At 38.3% G+C, this 26,215-nt stretch overlaps 1 protein-coding gene across 4 annotated transcripts in view; it reads left to right on the forward strand.

Moving 5' to 3' along the window:
- The first annotated feature begins 6,203 nt into the window (after positions 1 to 6,203).
- Positions 6,204 to 26,215, forward strand: part of RANBP3L (RAN binding protein 3 like) — a 48,197-nt gene continuing 28,185 nt past the window's right edge. For 3 of the 4 annotated variants that reach the window (XM_032628219.1, XM_032628220.1, XM_032628222.1), the window contains exon 1: positions 6,204 to 6,798. In XM_032628219.1, the coding sequence (XP_032484110.1) occupies positions 6,708 to 6,798 (91 nt within the window). In that variant the 5' untranslated portion in view covers positions 6,204 to 6,707. The remainder of the gene's footprint in view (positions 6,799 to 26,215) is intronic. The other variant, XM_032628221.1, reaches the window with a different exon arrangement.

Raw genomic sequence — 26,215 nt, forward strand, 5'->3', positions numbered from 1 at the left:
CATTTCCTATATTTGTATATGTTTTTATAATATGTGGAGTAAAAAATGGGAAATTTGAAGAGTTTCTCTCCACATCTAATAAATTTAGCACATTGCCTATTTCTTGTACACTTTCAATTAGATTCACTGAGTAATTATAAAACTTTTTATAGTGGAAATGTTAAAAAAAAAGTAGACATGAAAGTATAATAAATCCCATGTACCCATCCCTTAGTTTTAATAATTATCAATTTATGACCAATGTTATTTCATCTATACTCCCCCATATCTTTCATTTAAGTTATTTGTGAAACAAATCCCAGATATAGAATAATTAAATTAATTAATTATATATTATATTCCCACCTAGCTAACATAAAAGAAATGAGTGAAAGAAGAAATAGAGAAAGAAAAAAGAGAGAAAATGAATAAATGAAGGAAGGAAGGAAGAAAGGAAGGAAGGAGGGAGGGAGAGGATGAGGAACATAGTTAGTATTATTCTTTATTCTTAGAAACGTAAATTCAAATGAAGTAACAAGAGTTGAATCTGGTGCAAGTTAGTTTGCTTATTTTGGAAATGATCCCAGTTAATGAGTATTTACCTTCAGAGATTTCAGTTCTTCTGCACAACCTGCTGACCCTGATTCCTGGGTACTTCAAACACCTTTTAGATGGAATTCAGACTCTGGCAGGAACATTTTCTCTTACCCAGATGGTGGACATTATGGAACCAGAACCACTGTACTCTGTTTCCTTGCCACTTCAAACAAACGAACGAACAAATGAAAACTCGGTCTTTTTCTGATCTTTGGCTTTATTTTGTTGTGTTTTCACTTTGGCTAAAAGACTTCAGTAAAGATAGGGAAATGTAAAGCTACAGAGATTAAATATCGGCACATAGCAATGATCAGATCACACCCATAATCAGGTAACTTTCCTACAATCTCACATACAGATAATCATTTCCTAAGCTCACAAATATACGACCCCATTCTTGTGGGTGCTGCATGAGAAAACATGGGTTTATCCTGAGGCCAAGGCTATTTTATTAACTGACCTTGGACTCTGCTGACCTCCAGAGGGAGCCCTATGGCAGCCAAATCTGAGGCTGCCGTGAAAGATCTAAAATTCGTTTGAACTGCCAAGGCAATGTTCATGGAGTGTGGCAATATTTCTGATAACCAACACTCAAATGTTGGCATTCAATGGTAGCAATTTCAGAATGGTGAGCAACTTTGATAAATAAGCAATTTGGTGCTATGCCAGTGTAGCCTCCTGAATCTATTGACAGGAGTAAGCATTCAAGCAAAACAATCTCTAATACAACCATCTGCATCTCTTTTGTTTCTACAAATAGCAATCATGGGAGTCCAGCTAACCGTACTACTTCGGAAATTCTTTGAGCTAATAACATACGGTAACTTAGAGTAACACAACTCTGAACAGCTTCAAAAGCCTGCCTTGATGGTACTTTGTGATATACATGTTACGTGAGTCATTGTGAGATTTTGAAACTCAACATTCTCATCTATAATGTCTTTGGTGGAAGGAAGAGGATTTAAAAAAAAAAATCTACCACTGGCTGATACAGATGAGCAAGGGATCTGTTATTTAAAATCAATAGAAAATCTAAAGTCTTAACACTAGTTCACCAGTCTTGAACTGCAATAACCATTTAATAATTCCTGCAGTGCTTTGGGCTCAGCCCAGGGCCTCATAGTTTTGTGTTTGGATTCTATTAAGGGTCTTTTATCTTATGCTCTAGGAATGAGAGTGATGAATGCAATACTACTGCTTTGTATATATATAATACTTGTCATTCAAAACAGTCTTAAGACCCTCAAAGAGTAGGTAAACTTGTCAACTAGGTATCATACATACTTTTGAAACAAGGCAAGTTATTATTAAACAAGTAACTCACTTGTGAACTAATGTACAGTGTGCATGTGTAACGTGCAACACTTTTAAAACATGGTTCAATTGAACAAAGAAAATTCTCCTATAAACCGAGAACCGTTTAGATTATAAAACTGATATCTTATGATTAGAATTCATAGCTTTCTGAGAATTCTAATAATCAAATATCAATTTTTCCAGTATCACTCCAAAAGCACCAGCTGATAAGATCAACTGTTTACCTGTGACATGCCATTCTACTCTACTCTTGTGGGAGTACAAAGACACAGGTTAAGCGGAAAGGATATGGGAGGGGAGGAAGAACCTAGACCAAGGAAACTGGTGGCATCGTTTTGGCATCAGAGAGAGCTGATAAGGGAAAAAGCTTGGCTTTCAGAGGATTCTAACTCATTTTTAAACAAACTGCAAGCAAAGATATTATTCACCTGTTTCTTGACCCAGGCAGACTTCACCTTTCATATTCTGACTTTTTGCTCTTATTTACAAGCAAAAAGCAAAGTATAACATGCCACTAACTTGGTGGTGTGTCTGAAAAGTAACGGCTATGGCTTATTATAGCTGATACTTACTATGGTTGATACATCTGATGTTATTTCACATACAGTACTCCTGTAACATACTGCTTTCAGCTACACTGGCTTATTTCCAATAAAAACTGGTGAGTCAAAACAGAGAGGCCTCTGAGAGCAGAAGTGTAACTGAACACGCATTATAAGAGCCTGTTCATGACTCAGTCACAGGGTCACTGCCCAGGGCTCACTCAATGATACACAACAGTGGGACATGGAGGAACCAGGCAGCAAGCTTTCCCCGGTACTGTCCCTGTACTCTTAGGTCGTGGACTGGAAACTACTATGTTTAGGGAGTGTTTGTTTGGTTTCATCAGTCCTCAGGAAAGATATAATGAATGAAGTAGTGGAGCAAACCAGATCTGTTTAAGCAGGTCATGCTTGTTTACTTTGATAAGAGGACTTTACACTGATGCCATCTAAAAAAAGCCAAACTCTGAGAAACAGAGTAGAGTGGCGGTTGCCAGGGGTTGTCGAGTATTATTGGTCAAGGAGTACAAACTTCCAGTTATAAGATTAACAAGTTTGAGGATCTAATGTACAGCATGGTGACTATAGCTAATAGTGCTATATCATATACTTGAATATTGCTAGGAGAGTAAATCTTAAAAGTTCCCACCACAAAAAAGAAATGGTAACTGTGTGACAAGACGGCGATGGTAGCTAATGCTGTGGTGGTAATCATTTTGCAATATAAAAAATGCGTCAAATCAACACGTGTACCACCTTAAACTTACACAGTGTTACGTGTCAACTGCATCTCAATAATGCTGGCATTGGGGGGTGGGAGTTATGTAAAAAAAAATACATATATAGATTTTTACTATATATATACCCCATACCCCAGACTCTGAAATTGGGGCTCAAAACTCTCTAACTTTACCACATTCCCTCGGTAATTATGGTTGTCAGCCAAGTTTGAGACTTGAAGGCCTAGATTTTCAAATACACTCCCAAATTCTACTCAGATTCTCAGTTTTAAATCTATTTTTTCTTTTCAGCCTTTAGCCAACGATAAAACAGGATACCCCTTCCCTTTTCAGGCCTTCATATCGACAGAGCAAGTGTTGAATACTTTCTTGCATTGCTTACAAAACATTTGTTTCATTTGACAAATGAAGACACAAACTCAGAGATGTTAAGTTCCTAGTTCAAGGTTACACAGTACACTAGTGGGAGTGCTGGGGTTAGAAAGCTGGCTCTATGGTCAGCTGACCATTCCTTTTCTTCTCTTTTTTCCCAGCTTTACATTCATTCGTGAGTAAGAAAAATGGAGGCATCTAGGGGACTTCTTTGAAACACTAGACCCTGCATTAGGGTAAATGCAGACGCTAATTTCCAAGCAACATTTCCTCTCAGAGAGAAACCTACAGAATAAAAAAGACTTAAAGAGACATAGTGGGCTTCCCTGGTGGCGCAGTGGTTGAGAATCTGCCTGCTAATGCAGGGGACACAGGTTCGAGCCCTGGTCTGGGAAGATCCCACATGCCGTGGAGCAACTAGGCCCGTGAGCCACAACTACTGAGCCTGCGGTCTGGAGCCTGTGCTCTGCAACAAGAGAGGCCGCGATAGTGAAGAGGCCTGTGCACCGCGATTAAGAGTGGCCCCCGCTTGAGGCCCACGCACCACAATGAAGAGTGGCCCCCCGCTTGCCACAACTAGAAAAAGCCCTCACACAGAAACGAAGACCCAACACAGTCAAAAATAAATAAATAAATAAATAAATAAATAAATAAAAGATTACTATTTAAAAAAAAAGAAAAGAGAGAGAGACATAGCAACCAAATACAGTGTGTGGACTTTTGGGTCCCAATTTGAGCAAAATACCACCTGGATATTTAATCACATTAAGAAATCATGCTTAATTGTTAAAAAGGTGACACTTTTATTATGGTTCTATTTTTCAAAGTCCTTGCTTTTTAAAAATACATATTGAAATATTTATGAATGCAATGATGTCTGGGATGCTTCAAATGCAGTGGTGGAGAGAGGGGGAAAAGTGGTTGTGATGAAACACACATTAGAAACAAGATTATCCATGAGCTAATAATGACTGAATCCAAGTGATGGGTACATAGGGCTTATTATGCTATTCTCTCTTCATATATATATATATATATATATATATTTTTTTTCTCATTGTAAAACACTTTTTAAAACATTCATTTCTCTCAAGGCCTGGCTTACAGTTTTGTGGGTTATTTGATTTACCTACATGATAATACGTTTAGTGAGGTCCACAGCTAGGTAGAATATATATATATTTTTTAATATAGAGCACAATTATTTTATTTCACTAATGAATCAGAAGACATTTTTGATATTATAATAAGCGTTCCAATGAAAACAAACCCAGTAAGTTATACGAACACTTTTTAATGTTGTTAGATTCTGTGATACCAACAAATATGGGGAACACATAGTGTTGGTGCCCTCTTTCACTCTTACTTAATGCCAACATAAGCATCTTCTTTTTTTTTTATATTTAAAATATCCTTTTGATTTTTCAATTTAAAAAAATTTTTAACACCTTTATTGGAGTAGAATTGCTTTAGATAGCATATTGATAGCTTTATGTAATTCAGCAAGAAAATACCTCAGCCTCCTACAATGACCATTGTGAAGCAGGAGATAAATACCAGCCATTTAAAGCAGAAACTATGGTTCTCTAGTAACAGGAATCTTTTTCAATGTAGCCAAACACTTCTATAACCTGTTACACTCTGAGGGACCTAAAAAACTGCAATAGGTAAACTATTTATTAAAATAGTAAAAGCAGTTTGACAAAAATCATAAGAATTATGAAACAGCACTTACATTCCATAAGAGTTTTCATAGCTCAGAGTATGCTTGGGGAACCGTTAATTGCCTCAAAGTGAAATGAGGGTGCCCACCAGGATCCGGCTAGGAGGTAAATTTCTAGTTAGGGTGTTGAGCTTAGCACCAGTTTCCAAATGTGCACAGGAAGCTGCAGGTTCCAGATTTTGAAGCTAAACAGCTCTGCCTTTCTCCTTGTCCTTGCCCACCACCTCATCTCTGAATCTACAAGAGCTGTGAATCTTGAAGGGTAGGATTTACCAGCATTCATTACAACTTCAGAGGTAGCAGGTTCCTAAGTTCAATGAAAGGTGTTTGTCTTGAAGCAGTAATGAAATACGCTATTATTTCAATGAAATATAAACGATTTTCAGTATTTCAATGAAGTATGCTATTTCAGCACAAGAAAACACTGGAAATAGCTTTGTCTTATGATCTAGAAGTAGTAATAGATAATCTAAGGGGAAACAGATATAGATCTCTGGAAAGATAATGTTTTGTGTTTTTATTTTTCTTCCAGAACTCCAAATAATTGCCTTGACAGCAGTCTGCTCTAAAACGGCCCCCTTCTGAAGACTCAAAGGTGTTTACAGAAACTGAAAGTTCCAGCAGTAGATTTCCATGAGCTCATTAGCAGTTCCTTTAGATGTCGGGTTTACACATCAATATCCACGCGGTATAAACTCCTGCTGTGAGCGTTCGTTTTAATTACAAACAAAGTAGCAGAAGTCAGATATGTGATGACTGCAACGTTGGGGCATCTTTTTAGAATGACTGCAACGTTGGGGCATCTTTTTAGAATCCCTGCTTTGGTCACTATTATTCAAAGCAACTCCAACGCCATTTCTTGCCTGCCTCTATATGCTAATCAGCCTAGCCCACTCGGCTCCTCCCCCTTCCAGCCTCCTTTAAGAACCGTTCACTTTCAGCTGTCACGGAGGGTAACTCAGACCAGGCTTAGAAATCACTTGATTTAACTCGGCAGCACTTTTTTTTTTCCCTCTGGGTATGTATTACTCTAGCAGTCGTCTCTAAATACTGGAGCCATTAGACTACATGTCAGCAGAAGGAGTCATCATTGCAAAACTGTAATCTGTTAGAAATAGTTACTTTACTGGATTTTACACTATAAGGGGGGAAGTTTCAATGTGCTTTGAAATGAAAGAAGAATTAAGTTGTGTTTTTATCCAAATGAATTGGCATCTTTATATGTAGGAGAAGCTACAAGTTGGTAAATACTTATTTCAAGAATCATGACTAGGAAACACTTGGAAGTTTATTAGAGAAGTAAATGTTTTTCCATGCAAGGACAGCATCTGCCTGTACCTCTGTGGTTCTGGGTATCGTGTGAAGACCATTCTAGGTGACTGGCCAAGGGAAGGAATACCCTACTGATACTGGAGCCACAGCCGTACTGCCAGTACCATGTCTACCATACAAAGAAAGGGCAGCAGCCACCTGTTCAACAGTTTGCGCACCTGTAGACTGAAGATTCCAGAGGACCAGCAACATCAAGGTGAGTCAGTCAGGCTAATGGGTTGTGTGTTCTGTGAACTCCTGTCCATTTACATTTCCGGAAGGATGGTGGGCTGGGGAATCTCTGCTGTGAAATGCTTTGCAATCTTCCATTTTTAAACTCTGAGAATAGACATAATAGTGATGTATAAGGGTGAGTTAACTTGCATTCACTATTGGTTTTTAAAGGACTATAGAAGACTATCGAGAATGGAGTTGTCATTCTGAAACTTATGTGCTTACACTTCTAGCCACTGTCATTTCCCCAGAGTACTCTGGATTTTGTGTAATTCAAAACACCCGTCTAGCCAAGGCTGAATCTGCTACAGGGGAAATTTGCTGAGAGTGGCTTTAAGTTAGTCTGCAATGTTCTCCCTTGTCCTACCACTAATGGTATCATCTTGGACTTAAAGTTTAAGCCCAAATTTGTCTGGATCTCTGGCTCATTCATTTGTGGGAGAAATAAATATATTCTAGGCTCTTTCTCTTTTATGGTTCTGGAACAGATGGAGACAGACAGGGAAAAGTGTCACATTTCACATGATGGGCACTCATTCAGACTGAACTATCTACCTTGCAGCCATTTTCACCATCAGTCTTAAAATTTCAAATCCACTACTCAGCCAGCTGCATCAATTAGCGGCAGATGGTTGACATGAATAGACAGGATGATCCCTCCAATCCATGCTGTCAGGGACACCAAGGACACTTGTAGAAAAGGCTGGGTGTCAGGGATGACATCACCCCCAAGAGGTTAAGGATTCACCCCAGACATTTCTAACTTCTCCTCAATACCCTCAATAGACAGATGGATCTGTCTATGTATGGATCTAGACTACAAGCTCTTTATTTTTCCATAGACACAGTTTTAGATTTCAGTGGTATGAGGAGTGTTGGCTGAAGGGCTGAAACCTCCCATTTCCAAGGTGGCATCTGTGTGCTAACATTTGTGTGAATGTGTCAGGCCACCTCCCTGCTTCAGTTCCTGGACTTCATGCTGTACAAGGCTTAGCAGAGTGTGGGTATAAAATACTTCCTATTAAGTGAAAACAGCAAAAACTACTAAGACCCTTCTGTACCATCAGGGCTCATATAAATTATTTTGAACTAACTGCCTTAGAATGTTAAGTCCTAGAATGTGCCAGGGTTTAATCACAGCACTGTCAAATGTACTTGCTTCTCTATTAATAGACAATCTAATTCATCATAGGATTTTTGTTTGCGGTTCATTTTGTTTGAAATGTTTAAAGCTACCTTCCCTCTCCCACAATTGTTGATGTAATATTTATTATAGTAACCTTGATAGGGGGAGCATAAAGGAGATGGTAAAAATCACCTGTAAAAATCACCACCCAAAGATAGTTGCTATTAACATCTTAATGTATAGTCTTCTAGCCTTTTCTTATATGCACATGTACAAATTATTCTTTTGCTTGATTTTTTTAAAGTAAATATAGACTTATTTTGTACATAGAGTTTGCAAACTGCTTTTTAACTCAACAATAGATTATGAACAAATTCCCTTGTCATTATATATTCTTCTACAACCTTATTTTTAACAGTTGTATACTATTCCTTCATATAGATGATAGCAAAATTCTTTTAGGCAATTTACAGTGGCTGGACATTTCATTGATTTCTAATTTTTCACTATTACAAGCAACACTGTGTCTAACGTACACTAATGGATAAATCATTGCCGAGATAAGATTATTTTCTTGGAATACATTCTTAGAGGTGGCATTGTGGAGTCAAAGGATATGCATGTTTTTCAAGATTTTTCAGGGTGGGGGAGGCAGATGGTCCTCTAATCAGCAGTGTAGAGATATAGAGTCTCAGTAATACTGGGTATTATTTTAAAATTTTTTTTTCCAATTTTATAAGTGGAAAATAGTATCCCACTGTTGCTTTAATTTAAGGCAGGCCGTGTTGATGGTCTCTGCCTTACTGGCCATATCCAGAACAGCCTGGAAATATCATTGTGATGACATACTTCCCAAAATATCAACAAGATTAGAAGTCTGGTCTCCTCTTGCAGACCAAAGCTTTTGCCTAGAATGTTTTGAAAGCAACCATATTCTTCCACAACCGAGTCTCAAAATATCTGCCCACATAAACCACAATCCATAAAGTTGTGAAGCATGCTAACGCAATCCAGACTGGCCACTGACTGCTACAAGAGATGTCATCTAGAGATGTGAGTTGACAAGTGACACTGGGCAGTGTTTGCATTCCAGTTGCTGTCCCAGAGTTTAAAAGTATTCATTCAGTGCAATGGTTCTGACTTTTCCACCAAGCTATATTTGTACCTTGTTATTATGCAAAGTTCAGCAAAGGTCCAAGGAAGCAAAGCCATTTGTTTCAGAGTGAGGGCTGGCTGTGGATTTATTCACTGAGATACTCTGAGTTTGTGGCTTTGGCCTACCACCAGCCAGACTAAGATTCCAGCATACAGGTCAGGATTAATTGACATTTAACTCTTCCGAGGCATAACCAGGTTCAACACATGCGTACTTTCCCGTCCTCCATGCTAGATGCTAAAGTGCTTTATGTTAAGTCTGAGGTATTTAACTCTTTCCACCTAGTCACTCACAAAATGTGCTTTTTGGGTGACCACATAGATAAAAGTCACTTATTCTTCAGCAATTAGCTGTACAATGACTATGCAAAGCACTGTGCCAGATGCTGGGTATGTACAGTGAACTAAGCCAGCCAAGCCGCATGCTTTCCTGTCCACATAGACTTTACACCCTATGGCAACAGGTGCTATACTAGTCCAGAACGGAAGTCCAGAAGGCTAATCTTTCTACTGTTGCTTCTTCTGTGGTATTTCAAATCCATCTGTCTATAACATTGATCTGAGACCACATTTGTAGACATTAATTTATATGTCTATAAATACTCAGCACAAATTTCAGTACACATTACATGTACTGGGCAGATTTAACGATCCTTACATTTTACAGTGCTTTGAAGTTCACAAAGTAGCTCCACAGACATTATCTTATTTACTTATACAGATGTGTATACATAGATACATGTGTATACATGTATGTAACGTGTGTCTACATACATGTAGGTATGTATGCCTGTGTGTACACATGTATGTATACATCCTATTGTTCTCTTTCTCTGCAGAAACTTGATTAATACACTACTTCATCTGGTTGTTATGAGAATTAAATAAGATAATGTATGTGAGACTACTTTGTTAACCTCAAAGCATGTACATATATACATACTCTATATGTATATACGTGTGTGTGTATATTGAAATATACAGATACATAAAGATATAGAGAGGGAGAGAGGTTATTTTAGGGGACTGAACACATGATTATGGAAGCTAGCAAGTCCAAAGTCTGTTGTGTGGGGCAGCAGGTTGGAGACCCACGTGAAGATCCCACCGATGTTACAGTTGAAGTCCGAAGGTTGTCTGCTGGCAGAATTCCGTCTTCCTCGGGAGAGGTCAATCTTTTGTTCTAGTCAGGCTTTCAACTGACTGGATGAGGCCCATCAACATTATGGAGGGCAATCTACTTTACTCAAAGTTCACCAATTTAATGTAAATCTCATTCAAAACACTCTCATAGAAACATCCAGAATAATGTGTGACCAAACATCTGGCACTGTGGTGCAGCCAAGTTGACACATAAAATTAACTATTACAGGTAAGCATCATTAGCCTCATTTTTCAAGATGTGGACACTAGGAATCTGCAAGGTCAAGTGATTTTTCCAAGGTTACATAGTTATTAAAATCTACATTCAAGGCGCTTTCTGTTATATATAGCTGTCTCATAAAATCCACGATTCTTAGTGTTACCATGATTAATTTTCTTCATTGGTCCATATTAGAAAACCTCTGCAGACCCAAGATGCATTGGGATTCCTCCTGATTTTCTTTGTGTGTTCTGACACCAATTTTTGGACACCAACTGGGTGTCCTACAATTCAATTCAATTCTAACACTACTTAGAGCTAGCAAGGACCCCAAAAGTTAAGGGCTCAGTCTCACAAGACTGCCCCCCTTCAAATGCCAGTTACAACTTTCAGGTGTCTCCAAGATACCTACATTTCTTTCTGCCTGGACAACTACAAATTCAAGGCTTCTCACAACCCTCTCGGTTTTAAAATTTGCTAGAACATTCACAGAACTCAAGAAAGCTCACAATTGCCATTTTATTATAAAGGATACAAATGAACAGCCAGACGAAGGGATACATAGGGCAAGGTCTAGGCAAGTCCCGAGCACAGGAGCTTCTGTCCCCATGGAGTCTGGGTGCACCACTCTCCCAGTACATCAATGAGCTCACCGACCAGGAAGCTCCACTGAGCTTGGTGTCTGGAGTTTTTATATGAGATTTCATACTATGTGGGCATGATTGATTAAATTGTTGACCCTTATTAAACTCAATCTCCAGAAGACCTACACGCACTTCTGTTTTTCTTTCACCAAAAGGGAGCTTCAAAGAGATAGTTTTGTTCTATTTGCAAAGCATTTAAAGTCACAGATTGGTAGAAACAAATATAGATCATTTAAAAATTATTAGAAAGGGGAGAACTCATATTCTATTCACTTATCGTGTTCAACCTCACACTCAGGACAGGAATCCTTTCCATAATAAGCCTTCCTAATGGATGGCACATATGTGAGGATTTGGAAAATTAATGTAATTATTTAAACTTCACTTTCCCACCTTACACTTGTTAGGATGGTTACTATTAAAAAAAAGAAAACAGAAAGTAACAAGTGTTGATAAGAGAGTGGAGAAATTAGAACCCTTGTGTTTTGTTGGTGGGAAAGTAAAATCATGCATCTGCTGTGGAAAACAGTATGGTAGTTCCTTACTATTTAAAATTTTAAAATAGAATTATTCTATGAACCAGATATTCTACTTCTGGGTATATACCCCCAAAGAAGTGAAAGCAGGGACTCAAACAGATACTTGCACACACAATAGCCAAAAAGGGTAGGCAACCTATGTGTTCATAAACAAATGAATGGATAAACAAAATACGTAACTGGATTATTATTCAGCTTTAAAAAGGAAGGAAATGCTGATACAGGCTACAACATGGATGATTCTTAAGGATATTATGTTAAGTGAAATAAGCCAGTCACAAAAGACAAATACTGCATGATTCCACTAATATGAGATGTAGAACTGTTAAATTCATAGAGACAGAAAGTAGAATGGGAATTTCCAGAGGCTTGGGCAGGGGCAGGAAGAAGGGTGAGTGGGTAGTCATTGTTTAATGGTATACAGTTTCAGTTTTACCAGGTGAAAGAGTTCTGGAGATTGATTGAAAAACAATGTGAACAAGTGAAAACTACTGTGCTGTACACTTAAAAATGGTTAACATGGTACATTTTATGGTATGTGTATTTACCACCAATTTTTTTTACAGCTATGGCTGTCAAAGCCATCCCTAATTACATTTCTGGAGTTAGACTTAAAACAACAAAAATGAAAGTAAAAATAAACAAAAAAAACCCTTTCATTTTCTTACTTCTAAAACCAAAGCTAGGAGGAAATATTCTACTCATCCCTGATTCCCAAAAGCTATTTCTTTGAAAACGTTAATAAAATTAATAAAATCCTAACTAGATTATCAATAAAAACTGATGACAAAACAGGGACTTCCCTGGTGGTCCAGTGGTTAAGACGCCGTGCTTCCACTGCTCCACGGCAGGGGTCATGGGTTTGATACCCGGTCGAGGAACTAAGATCCTGCATGCTGCACAGTGCAGCCAAAAAAAAAAAAAAAGAGAGAGAGAGAGAGAGAGAGACAAAACACATAATCCATTATCAGGAATGATATAGAGTGCCATTATAGAGCCTTCAAATATTAGAAGGATAACAAGGGAAATATATAAACAACACTGTGCCAGAAAGATGCAGAAAAAAACATAAACAACATTCAGTCATGAAAAATTTTAAAAGGAACTTACCCAACCTGATAAAGAACTTTACAAAAACCAGCATCTAACATCGTACTTTCAGTATCAAGTGAAAGGCTGAACACTTTCCTGCTAAGATCAGAAGATAACAAGATGTCCGTTGTAATTCCTTCTACTCAGCATCATACTGGAGGTCCTAGCCAGTGTACTAAGTTAAGAAAAAGAAAACAAAGGCTTATGTATTGGAAAGAAAGAGAGAAAACTGTTTTATTCACAGACAAGTGATAGTCTATGTAGAAAAATCCTTAGGAATCTACGTCCACTGCCCCAAACACTAGAACTAATAATAATAATAATGAAATATGTGCAAGACCTGTACACTTAAAACAGACATTGCAGAGAGAAGCTAAAGAAGATGGAACTAAATACATGAATTGGAAGCTCAATATTATTAAGGTATCAATCCTCCTCAATTGATCTAGAGAGTCAAGGCCATCCCAATCAAATTCTAGCAGACTATTTTTTTTGGACAAGCTGATTTAAAATTTAAAAAGGAAATGCAAAGGATCTAGAATAGTTAATCAATCTTGAAAAAGAAACACACAGTTGACAACTTATACTTTGGATTTTAAGCTATAATAATCAAGGTGGTATAATAATGGTGTAAGGATAGAAAATCAAACCATTGCAACAGAAGAGGGAGCTGGGAAATTGAACTATTATTCATATGTGGTCAATTGATTTTTGAAAAAGATACCAAGATAATTTGAAAGAGAAAAAGATAGTCTTTTCTGTAATAATCCGGAACAAATAGATAAACATATTACTAAAAATGAACCTTAATAACTACCTCATACAAAAATTAACTTGAGGTGAAATATACTAAATGCAAAAGCAAATCTATAAAGCTTCTAAAGAAAACAGAAACTATCTTCACAAAGTTGGAATAGGCAGGTTTTAGACAGACAGAAAAAGTGCTAACCGTAAAAATTAGACAATCAGACTATCACACTAAATGTATCTGCTCTTTAAAAGATAACATTAGGAAAAGAAAAGAGAAGACTGGGAGAAAATATTTGTAAAAAATGTACCTGAAAAAGGACTTGTAATCAGAATATATAAAGAACTCAATGTAAACAATTTGATTAAAAAACGGAAAAATGATCTTGCAGGCACTTCAGAAAGAATATACAAATGGCCAGTAAGCACATCAAAAGATGCTCAACATAATGAGCCATCAGGAAAATGCAATTAAAATCACTGTGAGATATTGTTTCACATTCACTAGAAGGGCTAAAATTAAAAACACTGTTGATACTATGTGTTGGGGAGAATGTGGAGAAACACGACTCCTAATCATTGCCGTGAAGTGGTATAACAACTTTGGAAAACAGTTTGTCAGTTTCTTATATAGTTAAATCTACACCTACCCTATGATCTAGCAATTATATTCTTAGGCATTTTCCCCAAGAGAAATGAAAACAATGCGTCCACAAGAAGCTTGAGCAAGAATGTTCATAGCAGATTTTATTCCTGTGAGCTTCAACATGAGAACAACCCAAGTGTATATAAGCAAGGTAAATGGATAAGCAAATTGTGGTATATTCATACACTGGATACCTACACAGTAGTAGCAAGAAAAGAATTACTGATACATGTACCACAGAGATGAATCTCAAATGTGTATAATAGCTTGGGGGTAAAAACAGGAGCTGACCCTGTGGGATGAAGGACCAGATCTTGGCATACATGTTAACGCAATACACCAGAATGCTGCCACACGTGCTGGAAGCTCGGGCAACAGGGATACCTTTTTTTTTTTTTTTTTTTTGCGGTACGCGGGCCCCTCACTGTTGTGGTCTTTCCCGTTGCGGAGCACAGGCTCCGGACGCGCAGGCTCAGCGGCCATGGCTCACGAGACCAGCCGCTCTGCGGCATGTGGGATCTTCCCGGACCGGGGCACGAACCCGCGTCCCCTGCATCGGCAGGCGGACTCTCAACCACTGTGCCACCAGGGAAGCCCAACAGGATACCTTTTAACACTTATTGATATGCCATGTTATGGAAGGCCATCTACTGAGGATGCTCTAGACACCTTAGATGGTGAGTTCCACTAGGGGACCTATAGGACCCCTTTCAAAACTAAGATTCTATGATTTGTCCATAATTATTTCATTCATGTTGATGTTGTCTCCTTAACTGTGTTGTACAAGTTCTTTGAGAGCAGTAAACTGAGGTTATACCCTGGACTACACCACAGTGCTAACATGTCACTTATAAACAAATCACATTTACGGAGTGTTTGTCATAGGCCAGACACTGTTTTAAGTGCTTTTCATGTGTTTGCTCGTTTCTCTGCAAAAGCCTCATGAGATAGGTAATGGCCAAGACCTCACAGCAGGGGTGTAGAGGCAAGATCCTAACCCAAGAACCCTGACTCCAGAGCCTCTTATCGGGCACAAAAACAGATGCTCAGCTAAGCACTTATGAAGGGCCTGAGTGACGGCTGGCCCTTGAACTCAATTTGTGGTTCAGTTGTTCAAAATGTGTTGTTTTTGAAGTCACCGGTTAATTTCTATATAAATTACTAACCACATCCAACTGTCTCAGAAGTGGGTATTTGTCCCTAAGAGAAAGAGGTGAGAAAATGCAGCTGTATCAATGCAAATACATCAGCTCAGAGAAAGTGACCTGCTTGCTGGGCTAGCAGTTTTCTTTTAAACAACAGCACAGTCTGTATCTCTCACACTGCATGAAGTGTGAAAGACAGCAATGCACTGTTTTTGGAACTGGACTGCTATGGCCTTGGAGAAATCCTTCGTATTTCTGACAAAATAAACAAGCAGTGTCCAAAACTCCAAATTAAAAAGGGCTAAATAATATTCATTGTTATAATTCACTTTTTATTTAATTTGAGGATTCTATTTAAAAAGTGCTGGCTCAACCATTATATTAAATCATTAACTTGACTTGAAATCTTAAACAACATTTCGGCAACGTAAGTTTCACACCTGCGTTGCTTTTTAATGAAGTCTGTTGGCAAATCTAGTACAATATCCAAAAGTCAGGATTTAATATGCAATCAATACCTGTATTCAGTAGGAAGCTGCATTCCTTCTACCCAAATGTCAGATAGCTCACCCCCTGTGGATGGCAATAAACAAGCAAGGCAGAAGTCATAGGTAAAAGATCTGGACTGCTAACAAGTGATGACGGTCTGAAGATATATTTTGAAACTAACTAAAGTAACATCAAAAGAGCATAAAACATGCATGTGTGAGCTGAGCCAGAAAGAGGACAGGGGTTAAATTGGAACTGAGGAGATGGGACCTGATCTCACAGGAGAGAGAAGGAAGAAATTTTTTAAATGGCCTATATCACCACAAAATGGGTTCAGGTCCTAAAAGAATGTAATGCTGACAGGACATAAATTCTTTTCCCTTAGCAGATCCAGAGAAACTACCAGACCTCCAAAAACTACAACTCGGTAACTTGATCATGCCTCTAGAGTAGCGATGCACCTAAGTGAAAAAACCATACTTCAGATCTATATAATGACTGGCTTAAGTAACTGGCACCAAATCCTTTCTCGTCCTGATGAAAGGAGGTAACTTGTAACATAGAGGGATGCTGCCATCTAGAGAGAGAGTGTAAAGTAAGGAGAAAGTTTTTGAATGTTGGAAATGGACTATTTGGGTCTAAGGTTGGCTGTGTTAAACTTTAGTTATCTGCGGAGAAGTGAAATTGCAGATAAAGATTTGTGTGCCTGTGTGTTTTTATAAGCTGAGCATGGGTAAGACATAAACCGGTGCTACAGATTATGAGGTTCTGTTTGTTCAACAAGGCCAACTTTGTCATAAGGAGCTTCATTCTCAAGCTTCGGTGTTATTTGCCATTTTTCTTTTTGAAAATTGAGTAAGCTAAAATTAATTAGTAGAAGTGATTGTTTTGTTAGTGGGATGAAGCAAAGTAGGTTTAGAGGGGTTTGTAGAGAACAACTAGCTACAAATGTAAAGATAAGAAAAAACCAAAAAGATAGAGAAAACAAATCTTCATAAAAAAACCCCACCATAGGGACTACCCTGGTGGTCCAGTGGGTAAGACTCCACGCTCCCAACGCAGGGGGCCTGGGTTTGATCCCTGGTTGGGGAACTAGATCCCGCACGCATGCCGCAACTAAGAGTCTGCGTGCCAGAACTAAGAAGTCCCCATGCTGCAACTAAAGATCCCACATGCTGCAACTAAGACCTGGTGCAGCCAAAAATAAATAAATAAAATAATAAATATTTTTAAAAATCCCCACCATAATAGATGTGCCAAACTTCTTTCTATCTTTGTGAACATTTCTCACATTTTAAGGCTTAAACTCAAGATATTGTTCATTATCTTGCTCATAGCATGCAATTAACACTTACCAAATAAATCAATATTTTTCTTCCCCAAAATTTCCTCCGAGTGATTGATATTCATAAATCATTGAATGTTGGGGCTTCAAAGATCACGTAGTACAACTGAATTTACATATTAGAAAACTGAAACCAGAGGAGCTAAGTCATCTACTCAAAGTTAGTAGTTAGTGCAGAGAGCTGGGACTATATGTCCATCTACATCTATCTAAGAATTTTATGATATGAGGACCATCATTATTAAAAGTATATAACATAGTTAAAAAACTAAGGTGAGATAAACTTGAGTTTTACCTCATTAAAAAAATACCCATAAGAAGAGTACTTGGTATGTAATATTAATACATATTAAGCATGTAGAGAAAATGATGAGTATGTCAGGGAGGGAGGAAGGAGTAATGGAAAGAGTAGAGGGAGGGAAACGTGTAGGGAGACAAGGAAGGTGGGTGTTAGAGAGAAATATGGAGCCAAATGGAAGCAAAGAAAGGAGGAGGAGACAAATGAGGGAAAGCTGATTTTAAAAAAAGATCCAAAATGTGGTATACACATACAATGGACTATTACTCAGCCTTTACAAGGAATACAATTCTAACATATGCAACAACACAGATGGACCTTGAAGACATTATGCTAAGTGAAATAAGTCAGGCCCAAAAAGACAAATATTGTCTGACCCCACTTACATTAGGTACCTAGTCAGATTCATAGAATCGGAAAGTAGAACAGTGGTTACCAAGGGCTGGGGGAGAGTGGAATGGAGAGTTCGTGTTTAATAGGTAGAGAATATCAGTTTGGAATGATGAAAAATTTCTCGAGATGGATGGTGTTGATAGTTATGTATTGTGAAAATACCTAATAACACTGAACTGTACTTAAAATGGTTAAAATGGTAAAATTTATGTTATGTATATTTTCACACAATAAAAAATGCTTTAGAAAAAGATATCACATAATTACAATATCTCGTCTGATCCTTTCATCTTGACTTGTCATAATAGTTCAATGATCATAAAAGCTTGAAGGAAAGAAAATGAATAAATATAAAGGATTGTTCTCAGGTTTTGGGGGTTCTTTATGAGACTTCTTCAAGTCATATACATTGGAAAACTGATCAGTTTTTATCCTGTAATCTTCTTTAGCATGGTGAACAAATGTTTCTGGTAAGGTTTACAAGTTGCTACCTGGCCTTTACTTCTCTCAAACTAGTTCTAATGCAGAGCAGTGAGAGGTGTGTGCAGAACCTCCCGCAGCAGGCGGCGCAGTTCCGCCCCCCCATCCCCCCCCCCCACCTCACCCCCCCCCCCCCCCCCCCCCCCCCCCGCCCCGCCGCTCCATTTCTGTGCCCCGAGGGCGAGCAGGGCATTTCAGTCCTCACACACGTAAGGTGAGGGTGAATGCTGACCTCCGGGGGCTTCCGCGAGTTCCCGAGAGGAGAACGGGGTCCAGGCCTTCCAGGCTTCTGAGGGCCTTGGGTGGCAGCCCTGCTCCTTTCTTCCTGCCTAGGCCTCCGAGGTCTTGTTCTCAGTGGAATAACATGCATTTACTCCTGTGAAACGGGAAAACAAGGAGCCTTTTCTCCTGCCTGCTCAAAGGCTCAGGCCAAAGAGGAGTGAGTTTAAGGAAGAGAGTTTGGGAATTGCAAGAAGTTGCAATCAAGCTTCTCTATCCGGCCTTGGAATCCATGAGGGAGTTTAAAAATAGTGTACTTCTTTACTGACGAGGAAGAGCTTAAATGTATCTGGATTCAATATTTGAAGCAGCATTTCAGCCATATCTAAGAGTCTTTGTGAAGAGTGATTTAATTATTACTAATATGATATTTTGTGTCAAAATCACCTCTTTAATTTCAGCAGTGCAGAAAATGCTAGGGAATTACTTAAAATGAACAGATACCATTTTAAACCTGTACAATACTTATCTTCAACATGCCATGAAGCCTAGACTATATCTCCATCCCCTCCTCCCTCAGCAAAATGGAGAGACCCACTTCTAACATATGGAAGCATTTTCACACTGCAAGTTATTCTGAGGGGAGAATATGTGATTTATAAATGCTGTCAAATGAAATATGTATTTCCAAATGGTACCGAGTGGACCAGGCACATCACAAGACACGTTCTGCATCTTTACTACCCCATGGGCATAAACGAAGGAATGGTGTCGAGCAAGAGCAAACAGCTCTTTCTGGCATTATCAATCCAGAAGGCCCACATTTGCTGCTGACAAACATATTCAAGTAATTAAAGATTACAGGTAACCTTATCACAAAAGCATACAATAGTTTATATTCCATAAACTATAAGGGTCTATAATACTTATAGATAAATAACACCTTCAAATTTTGGAGAAATGGGTATGCTTTGTCAAAAGTAATACATTCTTCTGAGCCATTTTTGCCAGTGGCTGAAAATAAATATTGACATAGAGGTTTTAAATTGCTAGGCTCACCACACCATTTGCCTGCCAACATTCTCAAACAAACCTTTTGAAAGTCAAAATACGAACAGAAAATAGTAAGAATAAGTGAAGCACCTTGCATGTTTACGGATGGCAAAACAAAAGTGCAGGAACATTCACACAGTCTGGGATGACATCTCAACTAGGCTCGTACAGACCACAAAGGCAGAAGGGCTATCACAGCTCAGGTACATCACAGCTTCGTAAGAAAAGAAGCTGTAAAACAGGCATTTAACTAAGCCAAGAGGGAGCCTTTCTTAGAGGAAAACACATGAGATTCGGAGTCAGCTCTCATGTGTTTTAGTCCCAGATCTCTAAGTACGAGCTGCGTGACCTTGCACACATCTTGTAATTCTGGAGGCTTCGTTGTCTCATGATCCAAGGGTTTAATAAATTACCTCTTGAGGATCGTATCATGTAGTAAGAGCTGCGGTTTACCGGGCATTTCTCATATGCCAGGTACTGTGCTTAGCATTTTATCTACGTTACCTCGCTAAATCCTTACAACTTTGTGAAGTATGTCTTACTATTCCCATTTTACAGACGAGTAAACGTGGCCTCAGAGGGATCAAGTGATCTTCCCTAGCTCACAGTTAGTGAATTGAAGAGACGGAATTTGAATCCAGTCTCGTTTTTGCCAAAGTTTAGGTTTATAAAACCCTGCATTCTGGCTCGTGGTAGTCATTTACTTAGTCACCAAAGATTCATATATTTAGACATGTTTTATAATAGATGAAGTATGATACAAATATACATTTTCACATTACACATGTGCATAAAAGAAGCATCATGGGAGATCAGCAAGGTCTAACTTTTAGGTCATATAAGGTTAAACATTTCAAAAGGCAAAAGGTTAAAGACTAGTCATGACATGCATAAGCATGTCATATGGTACTGTTTTAAGAAGAAAGAAAAAGAAATAATTCAAAGAGTCATGTTTTGACGCTGAAAACAATAGTAAAATTTAATGGAGTATGCTGTGTTGGCTGTTGAGAAAGGTCTCTTGGAAAACAAGAAGGTCTTCATGAAACCGTTCAACTCACTGAACATCCCCAAATATAAAGCACGGTGCACATGACGACCATGTCTTTTGGGATACATTACAGAACATTCTCAAAAATATAAAGCCAGTTTCTTCCTTCATCACTGTATTTTGATCTGCAGAGTGATTTTGCCAGATGTTCTGTATCAAATGACTTAATGAAAGTTTTCTGTTCTTTAAAATCTGTGAAGTTCCCTATTTATAATGACATTAGTGAAGTACATGACTTTAAGAAATGAGAAGAATTTTTCTTCAATTGAATTGCCACAAATCTCCAGATTCTAAAATGCAAACGAAATCAAGTCACTGGCCATAGCCCACTACCACATATGACTGGATTATAAACTAAGCAGCATGGTTTGGTGTTGAGGTTGGGGTGAGAACGCATTAAACACAGAGTTTTCAGGGGCTTGGTCCGACCTCCAGAAGGGTAGCAAGGTCTGTGTGTGACACAACCTCTAGTTCTAGCTCATATCAGACACTTTAATTATTTTTATGTCTTGGTTTTTTGAAATCGGTCTGTGTCTAGATGGAGACCAATATACAAACCATTTGAGAAAAGAGTCTAAAGTCTTTGGAACTTACAATGAATGGATCTCTTGAAGACTAGCAGCATAAGAAGCAGATGAGTTCAGAAAATCGGACGGATTAGACAAAGTTCTCAATGGTAACGGCTGTATTCAGTGGGTTGCGAGATATTTTTCTCATCTTCTTCTCCAATGTCCCATTCTGAAAATGAGTAATTTCTTTATCAGCATGGTATTTATGAGAAAAGGGATAGCTTCCTTCGTTTTATTCTAATACTGATTCTTTTTTTTTTCTCAAGTGTGTGCTCACATTGAATCAAAACCAAGAAATTCTAGATTTCTTAGAGCAGGCAGTTTATAATTCCATTTCCAACAAAAATTTACAGCAGTTCAAAAAATGCAGAATTGGGTTGAAAAGTGTTTTCTCCTTTTACTTCCTATAATGTATGTATTACAACACACTTGTGTTCATAGCACACAATTGGCTATAACTTCAGCAGGGACGACGAGGCTGCAATTGTTCCAGCAGGGTCCATTTATCTTGTGTCTCAAGTTGAGCTGGTGCTTTGTGAGTTCAGCCTGGCAATTTCCTATGTAAATAAGAAATTGTATGTAAATGTAAACAGGAAATTTCCCTCTGGGGTCCTGGTTATTCTACCTTCAAATCAGGCAGTACAAAACATCTGATAAAGTAAAATCAAGAGTGTCCCATCATAGTTAATAACGACTCTGTGGCCCTACCACCTCCTTCTGTAAAGACATATTTTTAATATTTTGGTGGGTAATTTGTTGTTTAGTTCATTCCTTTTGCGTTTTTATAGAATTCCTCCATAGATGGCTAGAAATGAGTACAGAATGTCTTATGCCTATAGTTCCTTCATGAATTGGCAGATTCACTTTTCTTCTGGGGCAACAATTTGTCATTTCTTAAAACTATCTTAAAATATTTTAACATAGATTTGAGGGCTTTTTTTTAAAAAAATCAAATTGTGATTCAGACCCTCTACATACCCTCTTCCTGGGTCTCCTGCTATGATTTATCTTTTTTTCTACAGAAGATGTCATTTTTTTATAGTTGAGACTTTAGATGTTTTAAATTCCTGTTGAAAAATCTTTGAACTATGACAAATGCTTTTGATGTAGTTTATGTTTTCAGGCTAAACTTTCGCTTTGCAGAAATAAACATTTTAACTGACATTTAATAATCCCAAGCAAAGATATTTTCTAAAAAAATTTCCATTACTCAGATTTCAGACATATTATTAAAACAGAAGACTCCCTGCATCAGAGAGGAAATCACTGTTTTAAGCAGAATATCTGAATGACTGATTTCAATATCAGTATCGATATTTCAATATCCTAACTACAGGCATTTCTTTTTAGGTCTTCAGAGTAGCCCTTGACTTCACCTTACATTGAATCACAATAATCATAGTGTGTGGTTTGAGTTGTAATTATTTTCTCATTAACTGTCAGGTTACTCAGAACGTCTGGAGGTTTAGTCATTAACTCCAAGTGTCTCCACTGCCATCTTCCTAGATTTGGTCTCAGTGGGCAGACACCTGGAGGTGCTCTAGAGGACCGGTCCTCAAACACGTATACAGACCACCTAGGGATCTTGTAAAATGCAGATTCTGCTGCAGTAGGTCTGGGGTGAGGCCTGAGAGTCTGCATTTCTAACAAGTCCCTGGTCAATACTGCTAGTCTGTCTGGACCACACTTTGCGGGGCAAGGATCTCTAAAACTATCAATGGGCCATGGGCCTGAATTCAGAAACTTCCTGATATTAAAAAAGAAAAAGAAAGATAGGAGTAAAACAAGGAAAAGTGAGAAGAGAACCAGGGGTAAGAATAAGGTAATGAGTGAAAGGAAAAAGAAGGACCTTTGAGGAACAATTAAGAAGTTTCCCCAGAGCTAACAGGGTAGCTAGGTGATGGCAATGACATAGGACTGGAGGAGAGGAGGGAAGGGAAGCTAACTTTTATTGAGTGTCTTCTGTGCAACCTGTGCTCTGACATATTGCCATGTGTTTAGGCATGTATATGTAAATGGATATATATGGATATATATATCTGTGTATATATAGAGGATGGATCGATAGAAAGATATTCTGCCTTGTTCCAAAAAGGTTTGAAGAAGCTCTTACATGCACGCATTTCTTCAATCCTCATAACAACCCTTTTAAAATATAAATCGAGAGAGACGAGAAAGCTAAGCCTTGCAGTAATTTTTTTTAAAGCACAGCTCTAGGATTATCTAACTTCAGAGCTCCAAAATCCATGCTTTGACCAGTCAGAGAGCCAGACACGAGTGAAAGAGGTGAAGAGGACAGTTTTGGAACGTGAGAAGAAATGAGAAAAGAGGACGTGGCAGAGACACATGGAAAAATCCAGGAAGAAAGAGAGAGGAAAATGCAGGGCATTCCAGGGCTGCAGTCCAAGTGGATAATTCTAGTCCTGGTAGCAATTAGAGGCGACCCATTTGGCAGTGTCCGCTCCTCTGCAGGAGGGTTGTTGCCACCATCTTTCCTGCCAAGAGTGTTTCCACAACCTTTGTGGCCCTGGTTGGAGTAGCCTTGTTCTATCCAGTGTGGAGAACTCAGTTTTCACCTTAATCACCCTAAACTACCAAGCAGGATGAAGCAGTCTGCCAGACTCTCGGTGGGAGAAGCCATGTAGCAGAAACGTGGGACCCCTAGAGCTTCCTGCCCCCATGCCCACTGGGACTCCATTCTCAGTCTCTTCCTCCTCTTCCAGATCTGCTTTTGGCTCAGTAGACACTCTTAAACCTTCTCGTTTGAGATGACTGAAAATCCTCCAGTTACTTTCCTACATGAAACAGGTTTGTCAGAGACTGAGTGCCAATAAAATAGGTAGGAACAAGACCTTACAACTCACCCAAAATTTGGGGGGAAAATTATGGTACATATTAGAATAGGGAGAAAAGAAGTGTATATCTACTGTTAACACTGACCACTACACTACCTTAGAATCCTGAAGAACAAAGCTCTTACATTATGCATAATGTTCTAGCTGAATTCTTGTCTGGAGATGTGAAGGAGTATTTTGAATGAAGATGAAGGACAAGAACATAAAATGCCTTTCAGTAGATTAGACGGCATTATAAAGAGCAGATCTTTAGTTATTCAGAAGCGTGTTTTTGCACTCTGAATTCAGTGAATCCATCTTGCCCACACATCTATTTCCATATACCTCTATGCAAAGAACAGGTAGGCCAAGGAAATAAGATACTGGGTACTTGCTAAGCAGTATAATTCAATAAGAAGTCTGTCGTTGGCCAGGAGCGTGAGAATTGTCCTTTGATCATAAGTGTCTGACACTACGGTAGAAAAGAAATTATTTTCAAATTTGGTTTTTATTTTTTCAAAGTTACGTATATTCATGTGGTTTAAGGGTTCAAATGGTCCTACAAGACTTTTCTGGAAAAAAGTAGAAATCTCCTCCTGGGCCCTTCCTCTGCTTTCTTTTTTCTTGGTCCCCAGAGGTAACAGCATCCAACTCACAGCTGTTTCTTTTGTATTAACCTCCATATAACCAGATACCAGGCATTTAGGGCTACTTCTCTATATTTATGTTTAGGTGCTACTGGTTTGCAACTATGGAAGAATTTAGGTCCCTTTCACAGATTTTTCTGACCCCTTCAACCCACTACCACCATACACATGAACGCTTTCCATTCCCCCATCTTCCCAAAATCACTGCATCAGAAGTCTGATTAGATCAATATTCAGTATTCACATCGTCATGATTATGTAATATATTTTGGTTACTTTTGTTGTCCTGCCCAACTTTTTGTTTTCTCTGGATTTAATAATTGTGTCATATTTTTGTTTTGTTTTGTTTTCTTAGCCCTCTACGTACTAGTTACCAGTCAACCCCCAAAGTCTCTTCCAATTATCTAAATATGCTTTCAAAGTATTCAGTTACTTGAGATATTCAACTGCTTTTAGTTCCATCCTTTTGGAGACTTCTTTCCTGGAGTCTCCTCAGGGACCTCCCCCATTGTGGACTGGTTATTCTCTGCAATTGGTGTACTGCTATCGTTCTGGGCTATCCTCTCACCGTCATCCTGGAGGCTGCCTTCACCTCTTCTGAGTCGGTGCCCCTGTTTCTTGGCTACTTAGTTTACTAGCTCTTTTGGTAGAGCACTTCCTTTAGAAGCATCCTGAGAATGAGTGCATGTGGGATACATACTTTGAGAGCTTACAGTTGGAAATGTTTTTATCATGTCTTTACACTTAACCGGTACATTATATTAGCATATAATTCTAGACTGGAAATCAGTTCCTTTCAGAGTGTTAAAAGCATTGCTCCTTTGACTTCTAACCTACAGGATTGTTGTTGTGAAACCTAAAGCCATTCCGATACCTGACCCTTCATATGTGACTTTTTTTTTACCCCCTTTTCCATGCCAATAGGACCTTTTCTTAGTGGTGTTCTAAGATTTCATGATGTGCATTGGTACGGTTCTATTTTCATGTATTGTTCCGAGTATTGGATTGACTCTTTCAAACTGGAAACATATGTCTTTTGATTTGGGGAATTTTAATGATCTATTTGTTGATAATTTCAAGCCCTCTTTTTCCTGTATTCTCTTTCTCTATGGCTTCTATTAGTCAGGCATTGAAGTGACTCTTGGACTGATCATCTGAGTTTTCTCATCTCTTCCCACATTTTTAATTTCTGTTCTTTTGCTCTGCTATGTGGACTATTTACTCAATTTTATTCTCTAAATCTTCTATTGATGTTTTTAAGGCAACATTGATTCTACTACCATATTTTAAAGTCTAAATTTCTAAAAGCTTATTCTTGTTCTGTGTTGCTCTTTTTAAAAAATAGTACTCTGTTTTTGCTTCATGGATATTTCATGTTTGTGAGGATATTAATTATATACTTAGATATATAATTATAAAATATATATGAAAATTAATTATCTGTATATAATTTTAGAAAATATATATTAAACTCTCTGCATAGTCTTCTCCCTCCAGTTTACTTTCCTTCTGCTTACTCATTCAATCGCTGAATTGTATGTCTGGTGACCCTTGATTGCCTGCTTATA

The sequence above is a fragment of the Phocoena sinus genome, chromosome 3 (assembly GCF_008692025.1).
Source record: "Phocoena sinus isolate mPhoSin1 chromosome 3, mPhoSin1.pri, whole genome shotgun sequence".
NCBI classification, from domain to species: domain Eukaryota; kingdom Metazoa; phylum Chordata; class Mammalia; order Artiodactyla; family Phocoenidae; genus Phocoena; species Phocoena sinus.